At 45.6% G+C, this 23,358-nt stretch overlaps 1 protein-coding gene across 1 annotated transcript in view; it reads left to right on the top strand.

The window, feature by feature from the left end:
• The window catches only part of spir (spire type actin nucleation factor), a 315,119-nt gene that overhangs the window by 31,015 nt on the left and 260,746 nt on the right, over positions 1 to 23,358 (top strand). The window contains exon 2 of the mRNA XM_080282611.1: positions 10,265 to 10,299. Coding sequence (XP_080138737.1) covers positions 10,265 to 10,299 — 35 coding nt within the window. The remainder of the gene's footprint in view (positions 1 to 10,264; positions 10,300 to 23,358) is intronic.

The raw sequence follows: 23,358 nt of genomic DNA, 5'->3' as shown, positions 1-23,358 counted from the left end.
CCAACAGGACTCCTTCTATAGGCATTCCTGTCATCCACCCTTCCCTCTCTCTTCCATCTGCCTTCCCGTCATCCTGTTAAGTGCCCTTCCTACTCCACCCATCCTTCCCCAGCCAATGGCCTTCACTGGTCATCCTTCTTGTAACTTTTTTTTTTTTTTTTTTTCCCACATGCATATGACTGAGCATAGTATTATCCTCTCACACTCCAACAAATGCAGTTATGTATACTTATACGTCGTGCACCAACACTGCCTAGTTGAGAAAGGGAACAATATCAGAATACACGACGGTATGTAGCGGTTGTAGAGGACCATTATCAGCAACAACAGCAACCACAACAACATCAATAAAAAAAGTATCTCGTTTATGGGATTCAATGAGTACAGACATGAGCAAATTCCTCAAACCCAGATTGATGTATATCATTGCCCCTAGGAATTAATCGTGACGCTGAGTGCTAAAAGACACCAGTAGATAATATTTACATTTACCGGTATATCACAGAGTGGACCATTTGTCACAAAGATTCGTTCATGTTTCAGAATGTTAAGTGATGTCAGGGGCGCGGTCCTTCTTTTTTTTTTTTTTTTTTTTTTTTCCCTGTGTGTGCTTATGGGTACATGTGAAACTAATTTAATGCTTATAATATTCGTGATGTGTCCGAAAAAGTTCAGTCCTCGAGCACTTAGCATACCAATCCACGACTCCACCATTGTACCCCACCTTCACTTATGCTCCAGGTATGCCCTTCCCTCTCCTCCCATCACCTTAAAAAATACAGTTCCCACCCCACCTCTATAAGTACGCTTCCTCCTCCACCCCTCCACTAGCACATTAACCCTTCCTTATCCATCCCTTTCGTCCTCTCTGTCTTCTCCAATCCTAGTAGTTTATCAAGTTGTTTAGACTTCATTTTTTTTTTTCTTAACGCCTTTCTTTTAATGTTCGTTTCGTCACTATTTTTCCACGTGTATGTACCGTATGCCTTTCTTTTTTGTTTTTATTTTTACCTTTTTAATTAATATTTTACGCTCATTCTGCCAGTCATCCTCATCTTTCTCACGCTCGTTATCAATCCTCCTCGTCGTAGTCATGCCTGTAACCAATTCATTCTTATCTTTCTCACACCCATTATCAGTCATTCTCATCTTTCTCACACCCATAATCAATCATTCTCATCTTTCTCACACCCATTATCAGTCATTCTCATCTTTCTCACACCCATTATCAATCATCCTTATCTTTCTCACACCCATTATCAATCATCCTCATTTCTCACACGCATTATAATTCTTCCTTATATTTCTCACATGCATTACCAATCATCCCAGTCTTCTCACGCCCTTTACCAATCATTCTCATCTTTTTCACGCCCACCACCAATCATCCTCATCTTTCTCACGCCTGTTCCCAGTCGTCGTCGCCCTCTCACGCCCGTCGCCAATCACCCTCTTAACCAATCATCCTCATCTTTCTCACGCACTTTGCCAGTCATCTCGTTCCTTTGGCCTGTTATCCTTGTCTTCATCCTGTCCTTTGTTTAACGTCCTTTCCTAAATATCATCCTTTTCCTTTTTCGTTCTGTGCCAGCTTTCTTTCCTTCTCTCTTCTCCCCCTCCATCTTCTCGTGCCCTTTTTCTGTCTCCTGCTTCTTACTCTGTCCTCCCTTTGCTTCTTAACCTTAATTTCTTTCCTGTCCTCATTTCTCTATCGTTACTCGCCGTTCTTTCATCCTTACTTCCCTTAGCATATAGCCTACTCACTCTTTAATATTTTTTTTTTCTCCTTCTTTTTCTTACCCATTGCCCGAACCTTCCAGCTCTGTCTTTTCTCTGTCCAAATTTTCCTCGCGTTCTTAGCCATTCTTTCTTGTAATGTGCTTTTGTTCATCTTCCCAGCTTTCTGTCTTCATCTATCCCTTCCCCACCCCAATCGTCTCTCGTCATCTCCCTTCGTTTCTCCATCCACATTTATTTCGTCTTTCATTGTTTTTTCTTTCCCTTCTTTACGGATGTTCATCTTGTATCTTTACTCCCATCTTTTTCGAACCTGTTGCCTGTCTTTCCCGTTACCCCATTTAATTTCGGTCTTTTCACTTCATTGTGTCCTTTTACGTATATTATTCTTGCCTCTCCCTCATTTTTTTTTTCCTGTTGTCTTTCCCTTGCCTTTTGCCTCTCTTCTGCTTCACTGGCGGCCTTGTGTTTTGTTAGGGTGAGGGAAATGATGACGGCACTACAAGGCTTGGCATGTTAGGGAACTATAACACTGAAGTCCTCTTCTTGTAATACCCCCTTTCCTCCATCCTTAACCCTACCCCTCTCTCTCTCTCTCTCTCTCTCTCTCTCTCTCTCTCTCTCTCTCTCTCTCTCTCTCTCTCTCTCTCTCACACACACACACACACACACACACACACGAGACATAGCGTGGTGGCGTGTCTGTCTTGATTACAGGTAGGCCACTTCTATCTCAGGTTTACATCACTCTGGAGACAGGTGAACGGAAAGAAAGATTTTGTCGAGTTATTGCACCTGTTTAAAGTCGTATAATTGTTATGTCATTAGAAGATTATCATAGAAATAGTATAATAAAAAGTGAAAGTTGTGTTTAATCGTAAAGGTACCGTTAATTGATATTATTTTTAATGGTTGTTGAAAGGTAAGAATATTGTTAAGGTATTGTAAAGTTATATCGTTGTCAATTTGTGGTATGGGTAATTATCGCGTAGTTTTCACAGTATTGGCCTTACATTTATCTGCAGTTATCGTATTTGCAAACTCAGGGATTGATTATAACGCTGAAGCTGTGTTAGTAAGGACAGAGTGGTATCCTAAGGCCAGAAATGTAACGCCAGGACCAGGGATGTTGGGTTATTTTGCATGGTACAGTGAGGCCAAGGTTGTATCGCAAGGCCACACCACTGCAGGGTTGTCATAGGTCCATATCGTAAAGTCCCTATTGTGATTGTAAGTCTGGAGTTGTATCGTAAAACTTTGAGTATTAGTGTAAGGTCACGTAATGTTAGGTCAACGTAGGGTGATACTGTAGTAAAATTAATGCTGCTATCGTGCCATGCTACTTGAAGGGTTATGGTTGAGTGGTATCGTAAGGCCAAGGATGGTTTCGTAAAGCTTAGGGTTCACGCTAATGTTAGGGCATCGTAGTAATCTTATTATTATAGTCCATGGTGTAATCGTACCGTAGCTAAAGCCCACACCTCTGCAGGGTCATTAAACAATCCTGTCTCCAAATCACAGTTGTTTCCACGCGACTGTTGAGTCATGATGAGTGGTGTCGGTAAGTCTCATGTTTTATCCATGGTATAAAATTCTTAGGTACGCGGGTCTAATTGTAAGGCCACACCACCATAAGCTTATCTTAAGGTTAGGTTGATATAAAGTCATTGTTATCGCAGTGTCAGACGTTGTTATAATCTTGTAGGGTTATATTATCGTTAAATTATTGGTGTTCTCGCAGGGGTACAGGAGTTCCAGAGTCAAGGGGAGGTGATGGCGGAGGAGTGGAAAACGTAGGAGGATTTCTTGGTCTCAGGAAATGAAGTGTCTAGTCATTTGTCCAGTTAGAATATAGATAGATAGATAGATAAATAAATAAATAGATAGGTAGGTAGATAGATAGATGCATAGATAAGTGTAATAGTAAGATTTTGTTATCTTCAGGCCACAACGCCGTGTTACATCATTCTGGGATTATTTTACGTATAGTCACTGTTGTTACGGTAAGACCCCAGGACAGTGAGCTGGTAATAGGGAGGTGTAGTAAAGGCAGATCAGAGTGGGGTGAGGCGAGATCCTTGTGAGGGTAGTTACATGTCACACGTCACTAACACCGTGTCAAATTAGGGCTGAGGTCGGATATCCCCACGATTGATATATGACCCCCCCTCCCTATTCTCTCTCTCTCTCTCTCTCTCTCTCTCTCTCTCTCTCTCTCTCTCTCATTAGCAAGTGTTCACATGGTTCTGGATGGCATGCGTATTGTGAGCTAAGTAACAATGGGTACGCGAGGTAGGGGTCAGGTGGGGGCAGGTAGATAGGGTAGACTGAGGTATGAGGTAGATAGTAGGTTATGGGCAGTGGGAGGGGGGGTATGGGAGGGGGGGATAGGGTACAACTTTTATTATGGCGGGGCATAGGACACGGAGGAGAAAGGGTAAGGTAGGGCTTGGCCGGGTAATGGGATAAGGGGGAGGAACGATACTTTAGGGAAGGGTAGGATTGGGGAAGGAAGTATTGCAGGGTAGGATGTTGTTGAATAGAATAGGGATTGAGGGAGGTTGATTTTGGACGGATAAGTAAAGGTGTGGGTGTGGTATAAGAGAGTGTGGTGAGGCACTATGGGATAGGGCGAAGAAAATGGCCAGGCATATTCCTTTCCCTTTATACAGGGTGTGGAAGAGTGGGTATGAATAGGGTAGGGCAAAAAAAAAAAAAAAGATAGAGGAGGGGGAGTGGGATAGCTAGGGGTGAAATGAGAAAGGTACGGCTTGTTAGGATAGGGCAGAGGTCAAGATAGATGGGTTAGGTACGGAAGGACTGGATGAAGTATAGGAAAAATAGACAAGTGAATAAGATTAGAACTAGGTGTCAGGGTAGAAAGGTCGAATAAAGGAGAGTATAAGGTAAGGGAGAGGTTAGGAGAGTATGCAGGACGACGGAGTGGGGTGGAATGAAGGTCTTACGTGATAAGTATAAGTAGAGGTGTGTTTGTCGCGACCATCCTTGTGTGATACAGAAATGTGGCGCCAAGAAGATAGATTAAAAGATAGATGCAAGGCTAGAGTTGGACAGACCAGTAGAGGCCGAGGTAGGGTAGAGCAGGACAAGTTATATAGTAGGGAGGAAGGGTATGGTTGTGTAGGGCAAGGAAGGGCAGGGTTGGTGATAGGGAGGGAGTGAGGGAAGCCATGGTTTTGTAAGGAAGAGCAAGGGTGGAATGGGGTGTTGGTAGGGAGGAAGAGTATGATTGTCTAGGACTGGGGTGGCGTGGAGGAGTAGTGTGTGTAGGACAGGGCAGGGCAGGGGTAGGGTGGGGTTGGGTGGTAGGGAGGGGATAAATACCAGTGGTGCTGCCTGACATACCTGGTTTCTGGGTGACCACCTCCATCGCTGTATCCTGACATCTACACCATCTCCCCGTCACACATCTTCCCTCCCTGCCTGCCTCTTTCCTGTCTGCCTTTCATTCTCCCTCTGCATTTGTCACTCCATTTTCCCTGCACTTCTTTCTTGTCTTCCTCACGTCTGTTTTCTACTCTCTGTTTTCCCCTCTTTGTTACATCACCCTTCCTGTTTCTTCTCTGCCTGTCTCCCTGCAACTCCTTTTCAGCTTTCCTTTCTCTCTGCTTTTCACTCCCTTCCCTCCCCTTTTTTTTTTTTTTTTTTTTTTTTTTTTTTTTTTTTTTTTTTTAACGCTGTCCTCTCTACCTCATTCCTTGCCTGCCCGCTTTCCACCCTCCATCTCCCTGCCTGCTTTCCACCCTCCCTCTTTCTGCATTCTTAACATGTTCCCTCGCCTTGGTTCCAGTCACACTGTCCCCCACCTTGCCTGCCTCTCACCCTGTCGTCAGCCTTGCCCTTCACTGCGTCTGGCTAACCACCTCCTTATCCGTTATCTGTTGTATTATCCCTCTGGCGTTTGCCCGTTCCCACCCCGCCACCCTCCCACTGCCTCCCACACCGATTCCCACATTTCTTACAAGCCTGCCTGCCTCCCACCCTGCCTGCCTTCTGCTCTGCCTTCCCTTCACCTACTTGCCTTTCACCCTACGTTCCCTGTTACACTGCCTGCCTGCCGGTGTGCGTGTCAGTCTATTTATCATTCTGGCTTCCTTTACCTGTCACAGCATTACCTGACCACCATCCGCTCTGCCTTTCTTCTCATCCCACTGATACCTGCCTTCCCTCGCCTGCTACTTCACCATTCTTGCTACTTCACCCTACCTGTCACATCGCCCAGCCTGCCTCCTCACCTGCTGATCGTCTTATCCTCCTACTTTTCTTCACATTTGTCCTTTGGCTTGTTTGTCGTTTCCCCATGTCCTAGTAATTTAATAACTTCCGCTCTTGTCTCTTGTGTATTGGTTACTCTGCACTGAATGCATATACCGTAAATTATTTATTTTTTTTTTAAGTGATCTCCATTTGGAGTACCCGATAATAATCATATTCAGTCAGATACAGATAACTCTGATTCTGTTTTCCATATGTCCCACGCCAGCGCGCGCGCGCACGCACGCACGCACGCACACACACACACACACACACACACACACACACACACACACACACACACACACACACACACACACACACACACACACACACACACACACACACACACACACACACACAGTCTGTCTATATATATGTCTATCCATCTACCTAGCCTATTTGTCATCCAATCTCTTGTTGCCTCACAAGGAACAGGGGCCCAGGACCAAGCTAGAAAGATTGGTCCAGACATTTAATATGAGAGTGACTAGGCGTGGACCCCTGAGTAGGCTGCTTCAGGTTGACGTGCCTTAACCTTAGTCTAGACCACTTTGTGTGCTTTGGTTATATGGTTACCGTCCAGTGTAGTCAATGGTTTCCTAAGCTACAAGAAACCATTTGGCGTCTGGCTCGGTGTATAGTCATTGTGTGTGTGTGTGTGTGTGTGTGTGTGTGTGTGTGTGTGTGTGTGTACCTGCGTTCCTTCCGTCCTCTTACCTAACAATTTTGCCTCCATATATGCCTTCCTTCCATTTCTCAAAACCCATATCTACCTGCTTTCCAGTCTGTCTGTCTGTCTGTCTGTCTCTCTCTCTCTCTCTCTCTCTCTCTCTCTCTCTCTCTCTCTCTCTCTCTCTCTCTCTCTCTCTCTCATACGTTACCCATCTATATCTAATCTATATGTCTATCTGTTTATCTATCACTCTGTCTACCACCTACCTACTTAGCCTTCCATCTTATCTACCAGTTACTGACAAGCATACCTTCTCATCTTACTGAATGCCTTTCTTCCTGTCTCCCAGCATACTTCTACTCTCCATACCTTCATTTCATCCCATTACTCACATACCTCCCCTCATATCTTCCTACTTACTGGCTTTCCTTCAGCCCCACTTACCTCTCTATCTCCTCACCTACATGCCTACCTCCCCATGTCTCTACCATTTTACATGCCTGCCTACCTACTTACCTTCTACACTGCCTCCAAGCTTTACTCCCTTCCTCCCCACCTGCCTGACTATCTGGCAACATGCCTTCCCATCTCCCTACCTGATTGCCACCTGCCTGCCTTCCTCCCTACCTGTCCACCCTTCTGCCAACATACCTGTATTTCTCTTCATATGACTGTCCCTCACCTCACTCGCATTCTTGCCTTTGCACATTTTCCTTATTTCTTTAAGTGCTTGCATACCGACGTACATATTATCCCAGTGAGCTACCTGTTGCTGTGCGTACTGTATATATACCAACGTACTTTCCTCTTCATTTACTTTATAGTACTTTCCATTATGTCTCCACCCCCTCTCCTGCCTTCCTACCTGCCTGCCAGCCTCCCCACCTGCGTGGCTGCCTTCCCTTCCCTCGCCCACACGTCATTGTTTGGTCAATTTTGGGAGGTAACCGTCGTCTCTTTATTTGGTCTCTGTGTCTTCCCCCTCCCCCTTCCTCTCTCCCCTCCCCTCCCCTCCCCTCCCCTCCCCTCCCCTCCCCTCCTCTCCTCTTCTCCGCCCCTTCCCTCTTCTTATACTCCCAGAACCCTCTTCCCCCGCCTTGCTCCACGCCCTTCCTTTTCCTCTCGCCCCCCCACTCCGAACACATCCTTCTTTTTCTGTGTCTCTTACGCCTCGGTTTTCTCTATCCGTCTCTTCTTTGCCCCCTGTCACACTTCTCTTCTTCCCTCACACCCTCGTACCTCCTTTTTACCTGCTTCGCAAAACATAAAAATAATGAGATTGGCACATGCTTACTTTGTTGTTGCTGCTGGCACATGCTTGCTTTGTTGTTGTTGTTGTAGGCACTTGCATATACTGTTGTTTTGTTGTTGTTTTCCAATTTCCTCCTCCTCCTCCTCCTCCTTCTTGTTCTTGTTCTTCTTCTTCTTCCTCTTCTTCTTCTTTATCTTCTTCTTCTTCTTCTTTATCTTCTTCTTCTTCATCATCTTTTTGTCCCTGTCTTTAGTTTTGCCGCATTTCATACTCTTCCCTCACCCGACAGCTCATTCCCCTCTCCAGCACACCCTCCTTTTTCCCTTCCACTCCGCTCTTCCTCCCTTCCGTCCCATTCAAACCCGTTGATCGCATATTTTCTGTCATATCCCCTCTTTGCTTACCCCTAATCTCCCCCTCCCTACCCGTTCCTCCATTCTTTGTACACTGGCTCTGAAAAGTATCGGTGCATACCTCTCGCGACATAATCAGACACCACAGACGATGGGTGGTGCAAACTGACCAATGTGTCCGTCCCAAGGTGGTAAACCCGCAGTCATGAGGAAAAATTTCATGGCATACTCGTGATATTTCTTAGACAGCAGTATCATCATATAAATATTCAGATGGTAAAATTTCACTTCTCCATCTCTTCCATGTTTTCTCCCTCTTTTGTTGCTAATTCTCTCATTCCTTTCACTTTCTGCTTTCCATTCTGGTCACCCTGTCTGACCCTCTGACTGCTCTTCCTGTTCTTCTGCCCTGTTTCTTTCCCCCTGCCTTCTTGCCCTCCATCCTTGCTCATCGGGTCCTCTTACACCCTTGCCTGCCTGCCAGACGCTTGGTTTCATACTTTACCTACCTTACGCTCCTGCCTGCCTCCCAATTGCTTTTCATGCTCTTCAGCCTGCTTGTCCTTTCTTCATGCTCAAGTCTGCCTGTCCCCTTCTTTAATGCTGACCAAGTCTACCTGTCCCCTCTCCTTCCGTTCACCAATTCTGCCTGTCCCCTGCCGTTCCGTTCACCAAGTCTGTCTGTCCCCTGTCTGTCCCCATCCTCCATGCTTGCTAAATCTACTGTCCCATTCCTTGATGTTTACCAGTTTTGACTGTCCCCTGCCCTTCTGCTTACTAAATCTACCTATTCCTCGCCTTCCTACTCACAGATCTGCCCACCTACTCACCCATCCTGCCTACCCCCCTACCTGCCCACCTGCCTATGTAGCGGTGTGTTGTGACCAGGGTGAGGCAGGACACTTAACTGCTCACCTAATATGACCGCAGGACAAGATAACCTCATCCCCTCTTTTCTTAGCTTAACTCTCCCCTCCCTCTTCTCCTTCCCCTCCTTTCCCGTCTCCCTCTTACGTCCTCCTTCCCACATTACTTCCCTCTGCCCTTTGTATTCCCTTTCTTCATTCCTTCCTCTTCTTCGTGCCCTCATCATCCTCTCCCTTTGCTACGTTTCCATATTCTCTTGTCTGTTTCTCCGTCCTTCCCTCTCTTCTGTCACCTCCTCTCTCCCTCCGTTCCTCTTTCGTGTATGTCCCCACCACCCCTCAGTCTCACGTCTTCTCCTCTTCCTTGACCTTTTCTCTGCTCTGTCTTTCTCTTCATCGTCCCTTCCAATACATTACGCCATCTCTTCCCTCACCTTCCCGTCTCTCCCAGCCCCTTTTCAGGCATCCTCTCTGCACAGTCCCTCTCTTTTTCCCCCTCTCCTCGTTTGATTGGAAAGAGGAGGGAGGAGGTGAGACGGTCATGTTTGGTGTGGGTCCTCAGGCAGGTGGCGTAGTAGACAATATTTTCTTTTGTTTTCTTCCCTTTTTTAATGATTAATCGATGTAACTGGAACTGTAGCCTAAGGGAGGGTAGTTTGGGGTACAGCTATTTGTTATCAAAGTTTTTTTCATTGTATTATTAATGGCACTTGTACTTAAGGACTTTTACTAAAGGTATATTTCTTACAGAACTGGTGGTAGGTATGAAAATGATTCAAGCGTTGAGATTTGACGTTACGGTACATGTTTTGCTTATCATAGTGTTATTGTGTTTTAGTTGCTGCTTGTGTTGTATCGTGTGTATCAGATTGTGTAGTATACTATACGATTACTGTGTATCTTATAACTACTGTGTGTCATGTCTACCTTGTGATAACAGTGTGCTTTATGTTGACAGGGAGCGGGTGTATACTTGATGCCAACATAAGTTCCTGATATCGAAAGCACAGTGTACATTATTTATTGTCAGTACTCTAATTTTGAGTGTATATTGGTATATGAGTATGCTTAAAATTTATTATTAATTGCACCACCTTTGTTGCAGGGAGGAGCAGAGTACGGCCGGTGTCAGAAGGCAAGGTGAGTGTTACCGGGTGTTGTTTATTGCTGTTGTAACAAATGTGTGGTTCATGAACTTGGATAACTTATCGCAACCTGCCCACACACCCTAGTACACACATCCCACATCCTACACTTCAACCCTGCCTCTCATATGTAAACCTTGTCAGGCTGTCTTACACAAGCCGTATATTTCTTACACTTACATCCCACCTCTGACTTATTCTTTCACCCTGTCTCTTACACTTACATCCTGTGTCCTATACCCCACCGTTAACTCTTGCGCAACACCCCATCTCCTACACTTACTTCTTGTCATCTACACTTACACTCTATTTCGTAAACGATAGTATACACAGTGTTTGTTCTTCACTCATACACCGTCTCCTGTCCTCTATTTGCACCTTCCCAGGCTCACGTACACCCTGCCTCATGCATAATATTCTTCCCACTGTTGCCTATTCACTGCCTTTGACTGTGTTATTCATTCTCTGCAATACAGCTCTTCCTGCTCCTTTGTTACTTCTATACCGTGTCATTTCGTACTACAATTGCCATCCTGCCCTTCACACTGCCGTTTCACACCACATTCTGCACTCAGATTTAACACTTTTCCCATCCACACCTTAACAATACACATTTTATTCTTTATTCTTTAAATCCATTATATTACCAGTTCCACACCATTTGCTCACATATCTCTTTATTTTGCCCATCTCTCGTGCATTTTTTACTGACTCACGGGCTTCCTAACCCATGTTGTCCTCTAAATTCATTACCTTCCTGTCCTCCACCTTTTGCTGCCCAATCCTACACTTTTTTGCTCAATCACACACTCCTGCTGCTCAGTGCCTGCCTTCCACGCCCTGCTGTTGACATTCCCTCCCACACCTTGCCTCCCTTACCATATTATCCAGTCCTTATTGACCACACCTTGCCTTCCCACATCCTGCCTTCCCACACCCTTCCATCTACTGACATCATTGCCCCTTTCATTACACCACTGTATCTGAACCTCATTTCCCACTCCTCATCTTCCCACTCATCGCATTACCCACACGTCGTCTCACCTTGCTACCCACTGCTTATCACCTACACCCTTCCTACACACGAATCCTGTAGCATAGTTATTGTTCCTTTCTCCCTTCTCATTACCGCACACCAGTTTATTTAATTCTCCCTTCTCACACCTCACCTTCCCACTCATCGCATTACCTCATTACCTTGCTGCCCACACCGACCACCCACGCTCTACCATCTAATGACTTAAATGGTGAACACATCTCTCAGATTACACCACGTTATCCAGACCATGATGTTTTTTCTTAACTGTGTCCGCCAGAGTAATGTGAGAAGGGTGTCATCATAATGAAAAGGGGATTATCCTCGCATTACCCTCCCACATTACACTCTGCCACACAGTACCACTCCCACCCTGCCACCCACACCCTCTCACCCACACCTGCCACCCACGCCCTGCCTCCCACACCTCCCTAGCTAAGGCAAGGACACGCCCATCGTCTCACTGTGCGCCGGTCTTGTGGAAATCCTGTCGTTTTTCTTAATCTCGTAATTGTACACGTGTATGCTTCGCCGCCCACACCTGCCTCAACACATCTGCCCCCACACCTTCCTGCTACCCACTCCTACCTTAATATATCTTCGTGCAACGTACACCCACCCTCAGTGTACTTATCAGTTGCCTCCCTAAACCAGCTATAGTCAATACAGCCCACACCTGTTGATTTGATCTACCCAAACCTGCTTGCTGCTGACACCTACACCCCCAAACCTGCCTACTTGCATGTCCATTCTTACTTACTACCCCCGTCTGCCATTCTGCCTACTTTTTTTTCTTTTTCCTTCACATCTACCTGGCCATATCGTACCTACCTATACCTTCTAATGTTTTCCATGCCACTCTGTTTCTGCCTCACATATCAGCCTCCCAGGCCTTCATTCTACCCACACCGACCTACCTACCTACCTACCCATATATACCTGCCGGCTTCCCATACCTACCTTCGTACCGACATACCTACTTACTTACCCATAAATGTTTTCTTGCCTGCATCTACCTTCTACCCACACCTACCTACCGACAGTTACCTACGTACCCACAAGTGTTTCCTACCCACATCCACTTTGCTACCCACACCTGTCTAGCCGCCCACACCTGTCTCCCTGTCCACTTTTGCCTATCAGCCCACAACTACCTGCCCGCCCACATGTGCCGCCCTCCACACCCAGACGTCCTTAACCCAACGCCCACACCTGCCGATTTGCCCAGCCTTATTAACATTTCTCACCAATCAGTTTTATCTTTAACGTAATCTGTAGCCTTTCCTAATGCACTGTTTTAGTTGCTGGTTGTAATCTTTACTCGTTATATGTTGTTCTCATTCCTCTCTTCGTTTCTATACCTCTTCTGTTCCTTATCTTTCTCTGATCCATCGACTTAGCATCCCTGCTCGCTCATCTCATCTTCAATTTCCTCCCCCTGCCTTATTCGATTTCTCCTTTGTATTCTTATATCTATATTCTTGTTTTTTTAAAATGATCTTCGGTATATACTCTTTCTGTGTTTTCATTCCATTAAGTATTTAAGAATGACAGTCTTTATATTCCGGTATCTGCCGTTTGGTTTTACCGTTTTAACTACGGTATATAAGGTAAAGTTGTTAGAATGTCTGTGGTCTGATGGTAGAGAACCCGGTGGGAGGCGATTGTACCTTATAAGCAAGGGCCCGAATATTAAAGCTGACACTGAAGACGTATAAAGCTGCCAGGGACTTCGGTCAATCGGGCCCCCTACGCCTCGACGGAGGTGATACGGGATTGACTTCTACCTGTTACCGTTGTGTTTCTCTTATAGGAAAAACGGTGTATAATTCTCTGTTGTATATTTAGGCTACTCATGTTTGCACTGCATTACTTTTGTATCTCTAACTGTTTATCTGGTTGGGTGATTGTTTTTTGTTCCCCAATTTTTAATGGTGCCTAATTATTCTTGTCGATCTGGTTACTCGTATACCGTACTTCCGTGTGTGTGTGTGTGTGTGTGTGTGTGTGTGTGTGTGTGTGTGTGTGTGTGTGTGTGTGTGTGTGTGTGTAGCGCTCTCGTGTACAGGGACCGCTGCTGTTCTTAATTGTCTTGTTGTCAGTTCATTCTCTTCCCGGCACTTCTTTGCGTTTTTACCTTATCCTCACTTCCTTCTCATTCAGATTTTCCTGTTATTATCCCTTTCCTTTTCTTCCATTTTCATATTCTCATTCCTCTCGCCTGCCCTCCATTTCTCCTTATCTCCTTCACTTCCTCTCCTTTCTCCTCCACTTCCCTCTTCTTCACTCCTTATTTTCCTCCCCTTTACCTCCAAGTTTCCTCTCAGTATTTTCTTACCTCCCTGGAGCACTTCACCTGTCCTATCAATGACCCTTATGTGGCTTCTTGGAGAGAGAGAGAGAGAGAGAGAGAGAGAGAGAGAAGGGAGGAAGATGGGCAGGAAGAGAGTTAAGAGGATGGAAAGACGTTAGCTAATGGGAATGGTGAAGGAGAGGCAAGATAGATGAGTAAAAAGAAGAGGAAGAGGAAGAAGGAAGGCTTGGGAGTAGAAAGGGAAGGCAGGGAGGAGGGGAGGAGTTTGAGGAGAGCCTGGGGGAGGGGGAAACTTCAGAGAACCCAGAGTTTGTCCATTATCCTCCCCAGGTGTCATTTTACCCTTCAGAACTACGGGAATGTCAACCCTAAGTTCCCTATCCCCTCTGGCATGCTCTCTTAGGTAGTTTCCTGGAGTGGTTAGAGCCGGCCATTGAGGAAGCTCCCTAACACCTTTTCCTAAGCGATTTAGTTTATTTAGTACTCCTTACTGTCCTCTTCTGTGTTACGTAAATCCTTCCAATATCGCTATACACTGTTTAGATAACGTACAAAACCACCCATATCCAAAAATAAATCGCTAAGGAAGAGTTGTTAGGGAGCTTCCTTACCCTACGAGAATATGGGCGCAGGTCTCCACTTGTCTGCCAAATATGATGCTAGTAACGAAGAAGTGCCGGGATAAGCATATAAAGCCGTAGTATTATCGTATTCTGCCTTTGAGGTGCATGAAATAATTTGCAAAAAGACGAAAGTCTGGGCCCAGTTAAGATGAAAAGAGTATAGTTGTGTGTCTGTTGAAGTGGTCAGGTGTTTACTTGTGTGGTGTCAGCTCCTGTTTCTTCTGCCTTTGTTGGCTGAAGAAACAGGAGCTGACACCAGGAGCTGCTTCTGCTGAAATAATTAAAATCGCCCAGCGGCATCAAGAACGACATACAGTGCATAAATCGTCGTTGCGGTGAAGGGACTAACACTATTGAACACCAGTACTTAATACATCCCAGCACCAATGCCAGATAAAGTAGGGCATCAGTAATCCTTAATACCAGATAACCCCAGTACCATTATACACACACAACACAACACAGCACAACTCAAACACATCACACCACACCACACCACACCACACCACACCACAAACACAAACACAAACACAGCACCATTACCAAATATACCAAATACCTGTGAACACCCAACACGGACCGAGCACCAACAAGGGACACCCCAAGACGTGACTGTGATTCCTCCCACCCCATTATTGTCGTCGTCTGGCCCAGCCCTACTTTTTTACCCCTAACATCAAGGGCGTCATATGTAAGGGGAATAAAGGGTGACGGTGTGTGTGTGAGTATGTAGTGGGAGGGAGAGATGGAATTAAATATAACGAGAACTATAATATTAATCTCTTAAGTACGATGTCGCCTATTTTATTTCTTTATTTTTTTTCTTATTCGTGTTGTAGAGTCCTGTGGTTGTGATTCGAGTTCTTATTAGTCTGCCTTTTATCGTCTTTGTTATTTTAGTCACGCCTTTATTTATTTCTGCTTTCCACAGACTATTTTTATTCAGTTTTGGGGGAATCTCATAGTGAAGGGGTTAAAATATGAACTCATTTGTCATACAGTATCAGTTTGGAGATAAGAAATTACAGTTCAGGTCAAGAGAATTGTAGATTTAGGTATCCTTATCGTAAATAGAGCAGAGATTAGAAGGAGTGAGATGAGGAGGAAGAAGAGGAGAGAAGAAATAAGGAAGCAGAAAGGTGAATGAAGGGGAGGTGAGGAGAATGCTAAGGATCAACGAAGGAAAAGAGGGGAAAGCAAAAGAAATGAGAAGAGGGACAGGGAAGGATGAGAAGAAAAAAAGTGAGAAGAAAGGTGGTGCATAGAGAGTAGAGGAACAGGGAAGTATTGTAGGTGAAAAGTGCAAAATATTGTGAAGGAGGCGAAAAGAGAGCAGAGGGAGAGGGCGGAAGGCGAAGAGGAGAACAGAGAGAGAGAGAGAGAGAGAGAGAGAGAGAGATGATGAGAGAAGAGAGTGATAAGGAGCAAAGAGACCGTAGAATGACAAAGACTGTAGTGAGATGAGTCAGTGGCTGTTTCCTTCCTTCTTTGCCCTTATCGGCTTAGTCAACAGAGTGAAGAATACTCCTTATCTGTTATCACCTGTACCCTCGTCTCACAAGTATTATCATCCAAAGTCACTATATAGTCTGTTACTTCCCGCCATCAGTATCATCATCATCATCATCATCATCATCATCATTAAAAAAAATATCCCTTCATTATTATTAAAAAAAAAACAGCGGCTAATGGCATCACAACGGTCCTTAATGAGATAACCCTGGCATGTGTTAATATAGATTGCGTCGCTGTGTGTGTTGTGTTGTTAGTGTGTTGGAGGTTGCTGGTCCTCAGGGAACGGGCTGACTAGTTCATGTCCAGAGTTTTATACATGGATGATTATACTGATGAGGATCTATCTATCTATCTATCTATCTATTGCCAGACGCCTCAATCCCGTTTGGGGTGGCCACAAACAAATCGCCTCCAAGTCGCCCTGTCCCCCGCCATTTCACTGCCCTGCTCCAAACTCACCCCCCCCTCTCTCATATACCTCTCCACCCCCATCCCTTCATCTCATCCTCGGCCTCCCCCTCCCTCTTCCCCCCTCCACCTCACTCACATACACTCTCTTCGTCAGTCTTTCACCCTCCATCCTCTCCACATGGCCAAACCACCTCAGTGTGTTCCTCATAACGCTCCCTATCACATCCACATCAACACCACAACGTTCCTTTATATCCTCATTCGTCAGCCTATCTCTCCATGTGACTCCACAGGCTCCTCTTAAATAACTCATTTCCACGGCTCTCACTCTTGACTTGTGTCCTTCCAACAACGTCCAAGCCTCACTTCCGTACGTTAGAGTTGGTATCACAATACTGTCATGTAGTAACTTTTTCACTTCCATGCTCACTTCCCTGTTTCTTATCACTGCTTTCAAAGAACCAGCAACCTTTCTTCCCTGCTGTACCCTTTCAAGCACTTCACCCTCCAAACCTCCATCCTTACTCATCACACTACCCAAGTACTTAAACGTACCCACATTTTCCAATTCCTCACCATCCAACCTCGCTGTACATTCACTGACTTCACCTCTCTCAAAGACCATCACTTTACTCTTGCCTACATTCACCTTCAGATTCCGTTTCTTACACACTCTCCCAAACTCTTCCACCAAGCCTTGCAGCTCCCCTTCGTCTTCACTCAACAACACAGTATCATCTGCAAATAACAGTACAGGGAGTTTCCAAACACTATCCTCTCTCACCAGTGCCACTCCAACATCCACTACCCTACCTTGTACCTCTTTTATTACCCCATCCATGTACAGATTGAACAACCATGGAGACATGACACATCCCTGTTTCAACCCAACTTTCAAAGAGAAAAATTCACTTAGTTCACCATCCACACGCACTGCAGCCTTTGCACCATCGTACATACTCTTCACAGCATTCAACAACTTCCCATCTACTCCATATATTCTTAACACTTTCCACAATCCTTGTCTATCCACCCTGTCATATGCTTTCTCCAAATCCATGAAAGCCGCATACAACTTCTTTCCCTTCTCTAGAAACTTTTCCACTAAAGATGAGGATAAAATGGCAAAAATCACTTTCCTCATTTACTTTTTATCTCTTACCACTCTTCCTCCTTTACCGCCACTGCCATTAACTCTACCATCATTCCCTCCACCACCACTTTCAAATACACCACCACTCCCTCCACCACGACTATCACATACTCCACCATCACCTCCCTCCATTTCTACTATCACTGTCGCCTTTTATCACCATTACAGTATAATAATCTTTGAGCATCACCATCATTTTCTCCATCCTTTCTACACTCTGTCTACTTTAACTTGGCCTAAAATTACCATACCTGCCTTGGGAATCGTGCTAAGCTGTAGGTGGAGATTAACACGAGACCATAATTCTAGTCGTGAAGAAACTGTATAGAAAGGATGTACAACCACGGGCTGGGTTGAGTTTAAGTTAGGTTGGTTCAAGGTTAGGTTAAGTTAGGTTAGTTAGATTGGCACTTAAGGCTTCCGAAAGTGCATTTTTCCCTTCATTTTTTTTTTCTTTTTCCTACCATTGTTTTCAGTTATTCTTATTTACCATTATGATCTTCCTCCACCTTTGTCAGTCATTTTCCATCCATGTCATCTTCCTTCATCATCTTCATCCATCCCTGTTACCGTACTCTGCATTCTCCATCCTTGTCATCTCCCAGCATCATCTTCCTCCATCTCTGTTTCTCGTTCTCCATCCTTGTCATCTCCATCACCCTTCTGCTCCGTCATTCTCACTCTCCTACACTATCATCGTGACCCTCTATCTGTGCCTTCGTTATTCTCTTATCCACCACTATATTGGTTGTTTTCCTTCATACTTCATCATCACACTCTTTGTCAACCACCAACATAGATAAAATTATTCGCTGGATGGAGATATTAATACTGTATGAATGATACTTTTTTAATAGAAGATGATTAGAGGAATGTAAAACAGATTACGTGAAAATGATTGAAAGATTGATAGAAAAGTAGATAAGTAGATACAGTAAAAGATGAACGGATTGCTAGATGCAGGATTTGAGGCAAAAGTACAGACAGACAAATGAGAAGAACGACTGGAGTGATAGAAAGCCCTTTTTCACCATCTGTGTATACCCAAAATCCCAAAAAACGTCCATATAAGCCACAAGGGGTGCGGCACAGGCCAGCATTCGTACTAAAAACATATAAAATAATAACGGTTTCATCGATGTTATTGCGGCTTGTGCGTGCGTTGATAGTGCTGGGAGTGCTGGGGGTGGAGGGGGCGTGGCCTCTGGGGAGCACACCCGAATCCTGCCCCAGGCCAACCCACTGCTCCATCATAGGGAACTGGACCAGCCCTGACCGGCGCCTGAGGGTGGAGATTGGCACCCAGGCTCCCCGCCTGGTGGTCGTGCGATACCATCTACTGAGGGAGACGTTGGTGGGTATGGCTAAAGGACCCCCCATTCCCACCACACCAGCTGCTCTGCAGGTCCTCCTCACCGGCCGCAGCGGGTCGCCGTGTCTTATGGCAATGCTAGTGTGTCACCGCGGCTTCCTGTGGGTGACAGAGTTGCCCATGTCCGGCACAACCCCCCCTGTGTCCTACCCCCTCACCTCAGACATCACCCCCACCACCCCTACTCCCACGCCCCTCTCCAACAAGGCGGCGGGGGCGGGCGGGTGGTCGGGGGGGCCGGATAAGACTATCGTGATAGGGATCACCCTGGGTCGGAATGTGACGGAGGATGATGCTTCCTCTGACACTCCCATGTCCACCGACCAGTGACCTGACCCCTGACCCCTGACTTGTTTCTTGCTTTTATAAACCTACACCTGGTCCTCTTGTCATTCTTTATTTGTTATTGATCTTATTTTGTACACCATCATCCTCATTTGTTATATGTCAGGCCTCTTCTGTGTTATTGATATTCTTGTGTACATAGTATCCACCGGTTAGGTATTTTGTTTTCACTAACATCGGATGGTTATTTAGCCGAGAAAGCTGTAAGAGTTCTCTCTCTCTCTCTCATCCATTACCTTCTCCATCCATTACTATCGTCATCTTGTGTCTCCCTTTGTACGTCATCATCATTTTCCTCCACTACCATCCCTCCATCATCACCGTCTCCCTCCATCATTATCACCCTCCTGCACTCTGATCCTTCCGTGGCCTTTCCTCCCTGTCTCCTTACCTTCCTCCAGGCCGTCATCATCCTTTCCTTACCTACACCCATTATTTAGCATACCCATTTCCTCCTTCCCTCCACTATCGACACCTCCCTCCCACTCCCTGTCATCGTTACCTTCTACACTCTTTCTTTTTTTAGCTCTTCTTTCTTCCGCCTTTTCTTTCTTCACTCTCATCATTATTTTTCTCTCTTCCCAGCCTCTCGGCATCACCCTTCTTCCTCATCACACCTTCTTCTTTCGCTCTCCTTCTGTACCATCTTCATTTTGCTGTCTTTCTTTCTCTCCATCATCATCATCATTATCCATGCTTGCCCTCACTCAGTTTATCATCAACCTCCCTTCATCATCATCATCGTCACTCTATTCCTTTTCCACAGTCATCAGTCACAGCCACCATCGTTATCCTCCTCTCGCGCCATCTTCGTTGCTCATGCCATCCTCCTTCCTTCCCAGCCATGACCCCTCTCCATGTGTCCCTCAGTCATCATTATGCCCCAATAATTATCATCATCGTAACTCTCTCCTCCCTTCCACAACCACCATCACTATCCTCCCCCTCTTTCCATCATTACCATCCTCTCCCTCTCCCTCCTTCCCACATCATCACCACCACCACCACCACCTCCCACTTTAATTCCACCACCATCATCATCACCATCTTACACCATCTTCATCACCCTCAATCATCCAAAGTCTCCATCACCTTCTCCTTCCATCTTCAACACTCCCTCCCACCACCATCGTCTCTCCCCTCTCGCCGCCACCACCATCACCACCACCACCGTTTTCTTCCATCACCGTCAACACCATCCTAACCCTCCTTCACCATCATCACCCCCTCCTTAAACCATCATCATCATCCTCTTCCCCTTTTACAGTCATCATCCACCCCTCCCCACCACGGTCATCTATACGGTACACGTCACTATTGTGGAGTGTCCCGTTGTCTCTGTTATCCTCTTATCTACACTTCCATCCTCCCCGTCCATGCCCTATCTCCATTATCACCCAGCAGTCATCGATTTATCTCCCTCTGCAATACAGTTCTCTTGTCCAGGTTAGTGTTTCTTCTTCTTGGTGTCCTTGTTTGGCTGTCTTGTTGCGGTAGTCGTTATCTTGTTATTGTTCCATTGGCTCTACATTTTTCCTTGTCTTCCTCGTTAATTTGCTTTTCTTGGTATTACTCTTATCATCGTTTTTGTCACCCATGTTTCTTTAATTTATAGCGCCCTGAGGTACCATATAACCTCGAGTTCCCTTGTTGACCAAATTAGTGTAGTTATTGGGCGCACTCACAGTCCACTCACTCGATGTAGTGCTACAATTAGGTGACTAGACTGAGTGACAGGCTAAGTAGTTTCTTGTTAGCCAGGAAACCATTTAGTACATTGTGTGGTAACTATACAACCAAGTGACGCCTGGTGGTCTAGTGGGTTTAGGCGCTCCAAGCAGATGGGGCCAATTAGGTTTACATTTGAGGGGAGGTTGGAGTTTAGTACGCACATAATGGCACTTAGGGTAGAGCAAGTTTGGCCTCCTTCCCCTTAAATGTCGGAACTGTGTAACCTAACCCAGGGTCTTGATATTCCCGGTGGCTAAAAAGAATTGGATGATGGAATTTAGTGTTATTATTATCATTATTATTAGTAGTAGTAGTAGTATAGTAGGGGGGAAGAGGGAGGGGGAGGCCGAGGATGAGATGGAGGGATGGGGTGGAGAGGTATATGAGAGAGGGGGGTGTGAGTTGGGAGCAGGGCAGTGAAATGGCGGGGGACAGGGCGACTTGGAGGCGATTTGTTTGTGGCCACCCCAAACGGGATTGAGGCGTCTGGCAATAGATAGATAGATAGATAGTATAGTAGTAGTAATAGTTGTAGTAATAGCAGCAGCATTCATCGTCGTCGTCATCTTCATCGCCGTCATTATCGTCGACGTTTCACGCCTCATTTTCCTCATCATTTCTAATACCATGACTCCCCACAATGATAACCCGTATTAATATTGTGTAACCCCTGCCGGTTTCACCTCGCCAGCCTTGTCATCCCTCCCTCCAGGTTTTGCCCCACAGTTTCACCCTTTTTCCCTTCCTTCATTATTCCCTGATCTCAGTTAGCTTTGGTTTCACTCGTGTGTGTGTGTGTGTGTGTGTGTGTGTGTGTGTGTGTGTGTGTGAAATATAGTGTGCATGAAGTCGTGTACATGTTTGTATGCATGCGTGTTCCTTTCCAGAAAAGTAGCTTAGTCATATTTGTACCCCCCCTCCCTGTCTCATTTCCCTCCACCTCCCCTCCCCACCCCCTTCCCTCTCCCCGTTTCTTGCTTCACTTCCTTGTGTGTGTCATCTCTTAAGTAGGGTAAGAGGGAAGGAGGAAGGGGGGTGGGAAAGAAGCGCAGAGGTGAAAAGGTAGCGAGGAAAGGTAGGAGGAGGTGGGAGGAAGGAAGGGAGAGGAAATGAAGGGAGGAAAAAGTGAAATATGACATTAAATGAAGAGGAGGAGGAGTAGGAAGGACAGGGTTGAGAAGAGAGAGGAAGAGGGAACGATAATGCAGGCAGGAGGAGGTAAAGAGAACAGAATACAGTGGAGTATATGAAAGCAGACAACAGCGATCTATGAGTATTGGTCCTTTCGAGGCTCTTTGTTATAGTGTAGCCTATTATTCAGAGACTTGGTTAGAAAATAGAGACGAAGGACGGAGCAAGGTGTAAAGTAGGGGGGAGAGAGAGAGAGAGAGAGAGAGAGAGAGAGAGAGAGAGAGAGAATACTATAAGGGATATAAAAAGAGTAAGATAGAGGGCTGAAGAAAAAGGGAGGGGAAGAGAGGATAGAAAAAGAAAAGTGGGACAGAGAATGCAAGAGGAGACAGATGCTAAGCAAGTAAGAGGAGTGATTAGGAAGGAAAAGTGAGTGAAGGGGAGAGAGTCAAAAAGTAGGGAGGAGAGGATGAGGGAAGTACTTGGGGAGGAGGAGGAGGTGGGAGGGAGGTGGAAGGAAGGAAGAAGAGCAATGAGGGTGGAGGGGTCATGAGTCAGTAGGTGAGGGAGGGGGTCAGGTCAGGGTGAGAAGGGAGAGGAAATACTGTATAAGAATAGCAGTAATGATGACGATAATGATGACAGAGGCAGTACGGTTAAATTGATGATGATGATGGGAACACCGGAATATATTGGCCTCCAAGGGCAATGTCAGTCCCATCTTCAGATAGTAAACAACGCATACTTCAGTGACAATAAAGCACTAACTGGTAGGCACCGCAAATTAGTGTGTAAAGAACTTCATTGTGACGGAGGGCCGTACTGTAGTCCTCAGGAATTTCTGCTTGTTGCGAGGGAAGAACATAACGGTAATTTTTGTACGATGACTCAGTTCACCTCTGCAAGTTCTATTGTTTAGACCTTGGGTTGTCTACAACAGACTTTTGTTATGGTTAGCGAGCCAAGTTTAAGACCGGTTAATCTGTCGGTGTTGAATAAAATGAAAAACCGACACTTGCCAATGACTTTCACTGAGTAGTGGCCTAAATTTAGCCAGGATGGTATTCACTACCTCGTAACAAGAAGTCATGAATTTTACCAGAGCCTGCGTAAAATACTAATTCTCATCATTGACCCCGACCTTCGACTTAGGTTATTTAGTAATGATTCGTGCTGTCGGAGAATAGGGCGTAGCTTGTCGGATTTATATTGCTCGATTTAGATTATGACTGTTTTTAAGGGCATAAAGTGGAAGGCGGGAGTTGGGAGAACGCATGACGCACTGAGTCGGAAATTTTGGCTCATACTCACACCATAGTTCTACAAGAGGCATTGGGGAAATGGAGAAGAGAAGACACAAAACAAAGCAGACACCCATGTGAGGGAGAGGGTGGGCGAACTTGGTCGTGTTGGCACCACTCTG

This window comes from Coenobita brevimanus, chromosome 94, assembly GCF_032717465.1.
Source record: "Coenobita brevimanus isolate Jiangsu-jjx chromosome 94, ASM3271746v2, whole genome shotgun sequence".
In the NCBI taxonomy this organism is placed as follows: Eukaryota; Metazoa; Arthropoda; class Malacostraca; order Decapoda; family Coenobitidae; genus Coenobita; species Coenobita brevimanus.
Note: the sequence above shows the minus strand (reverse complement) of the source record. Positions and strands in the feature narration are given on the sequence as shown.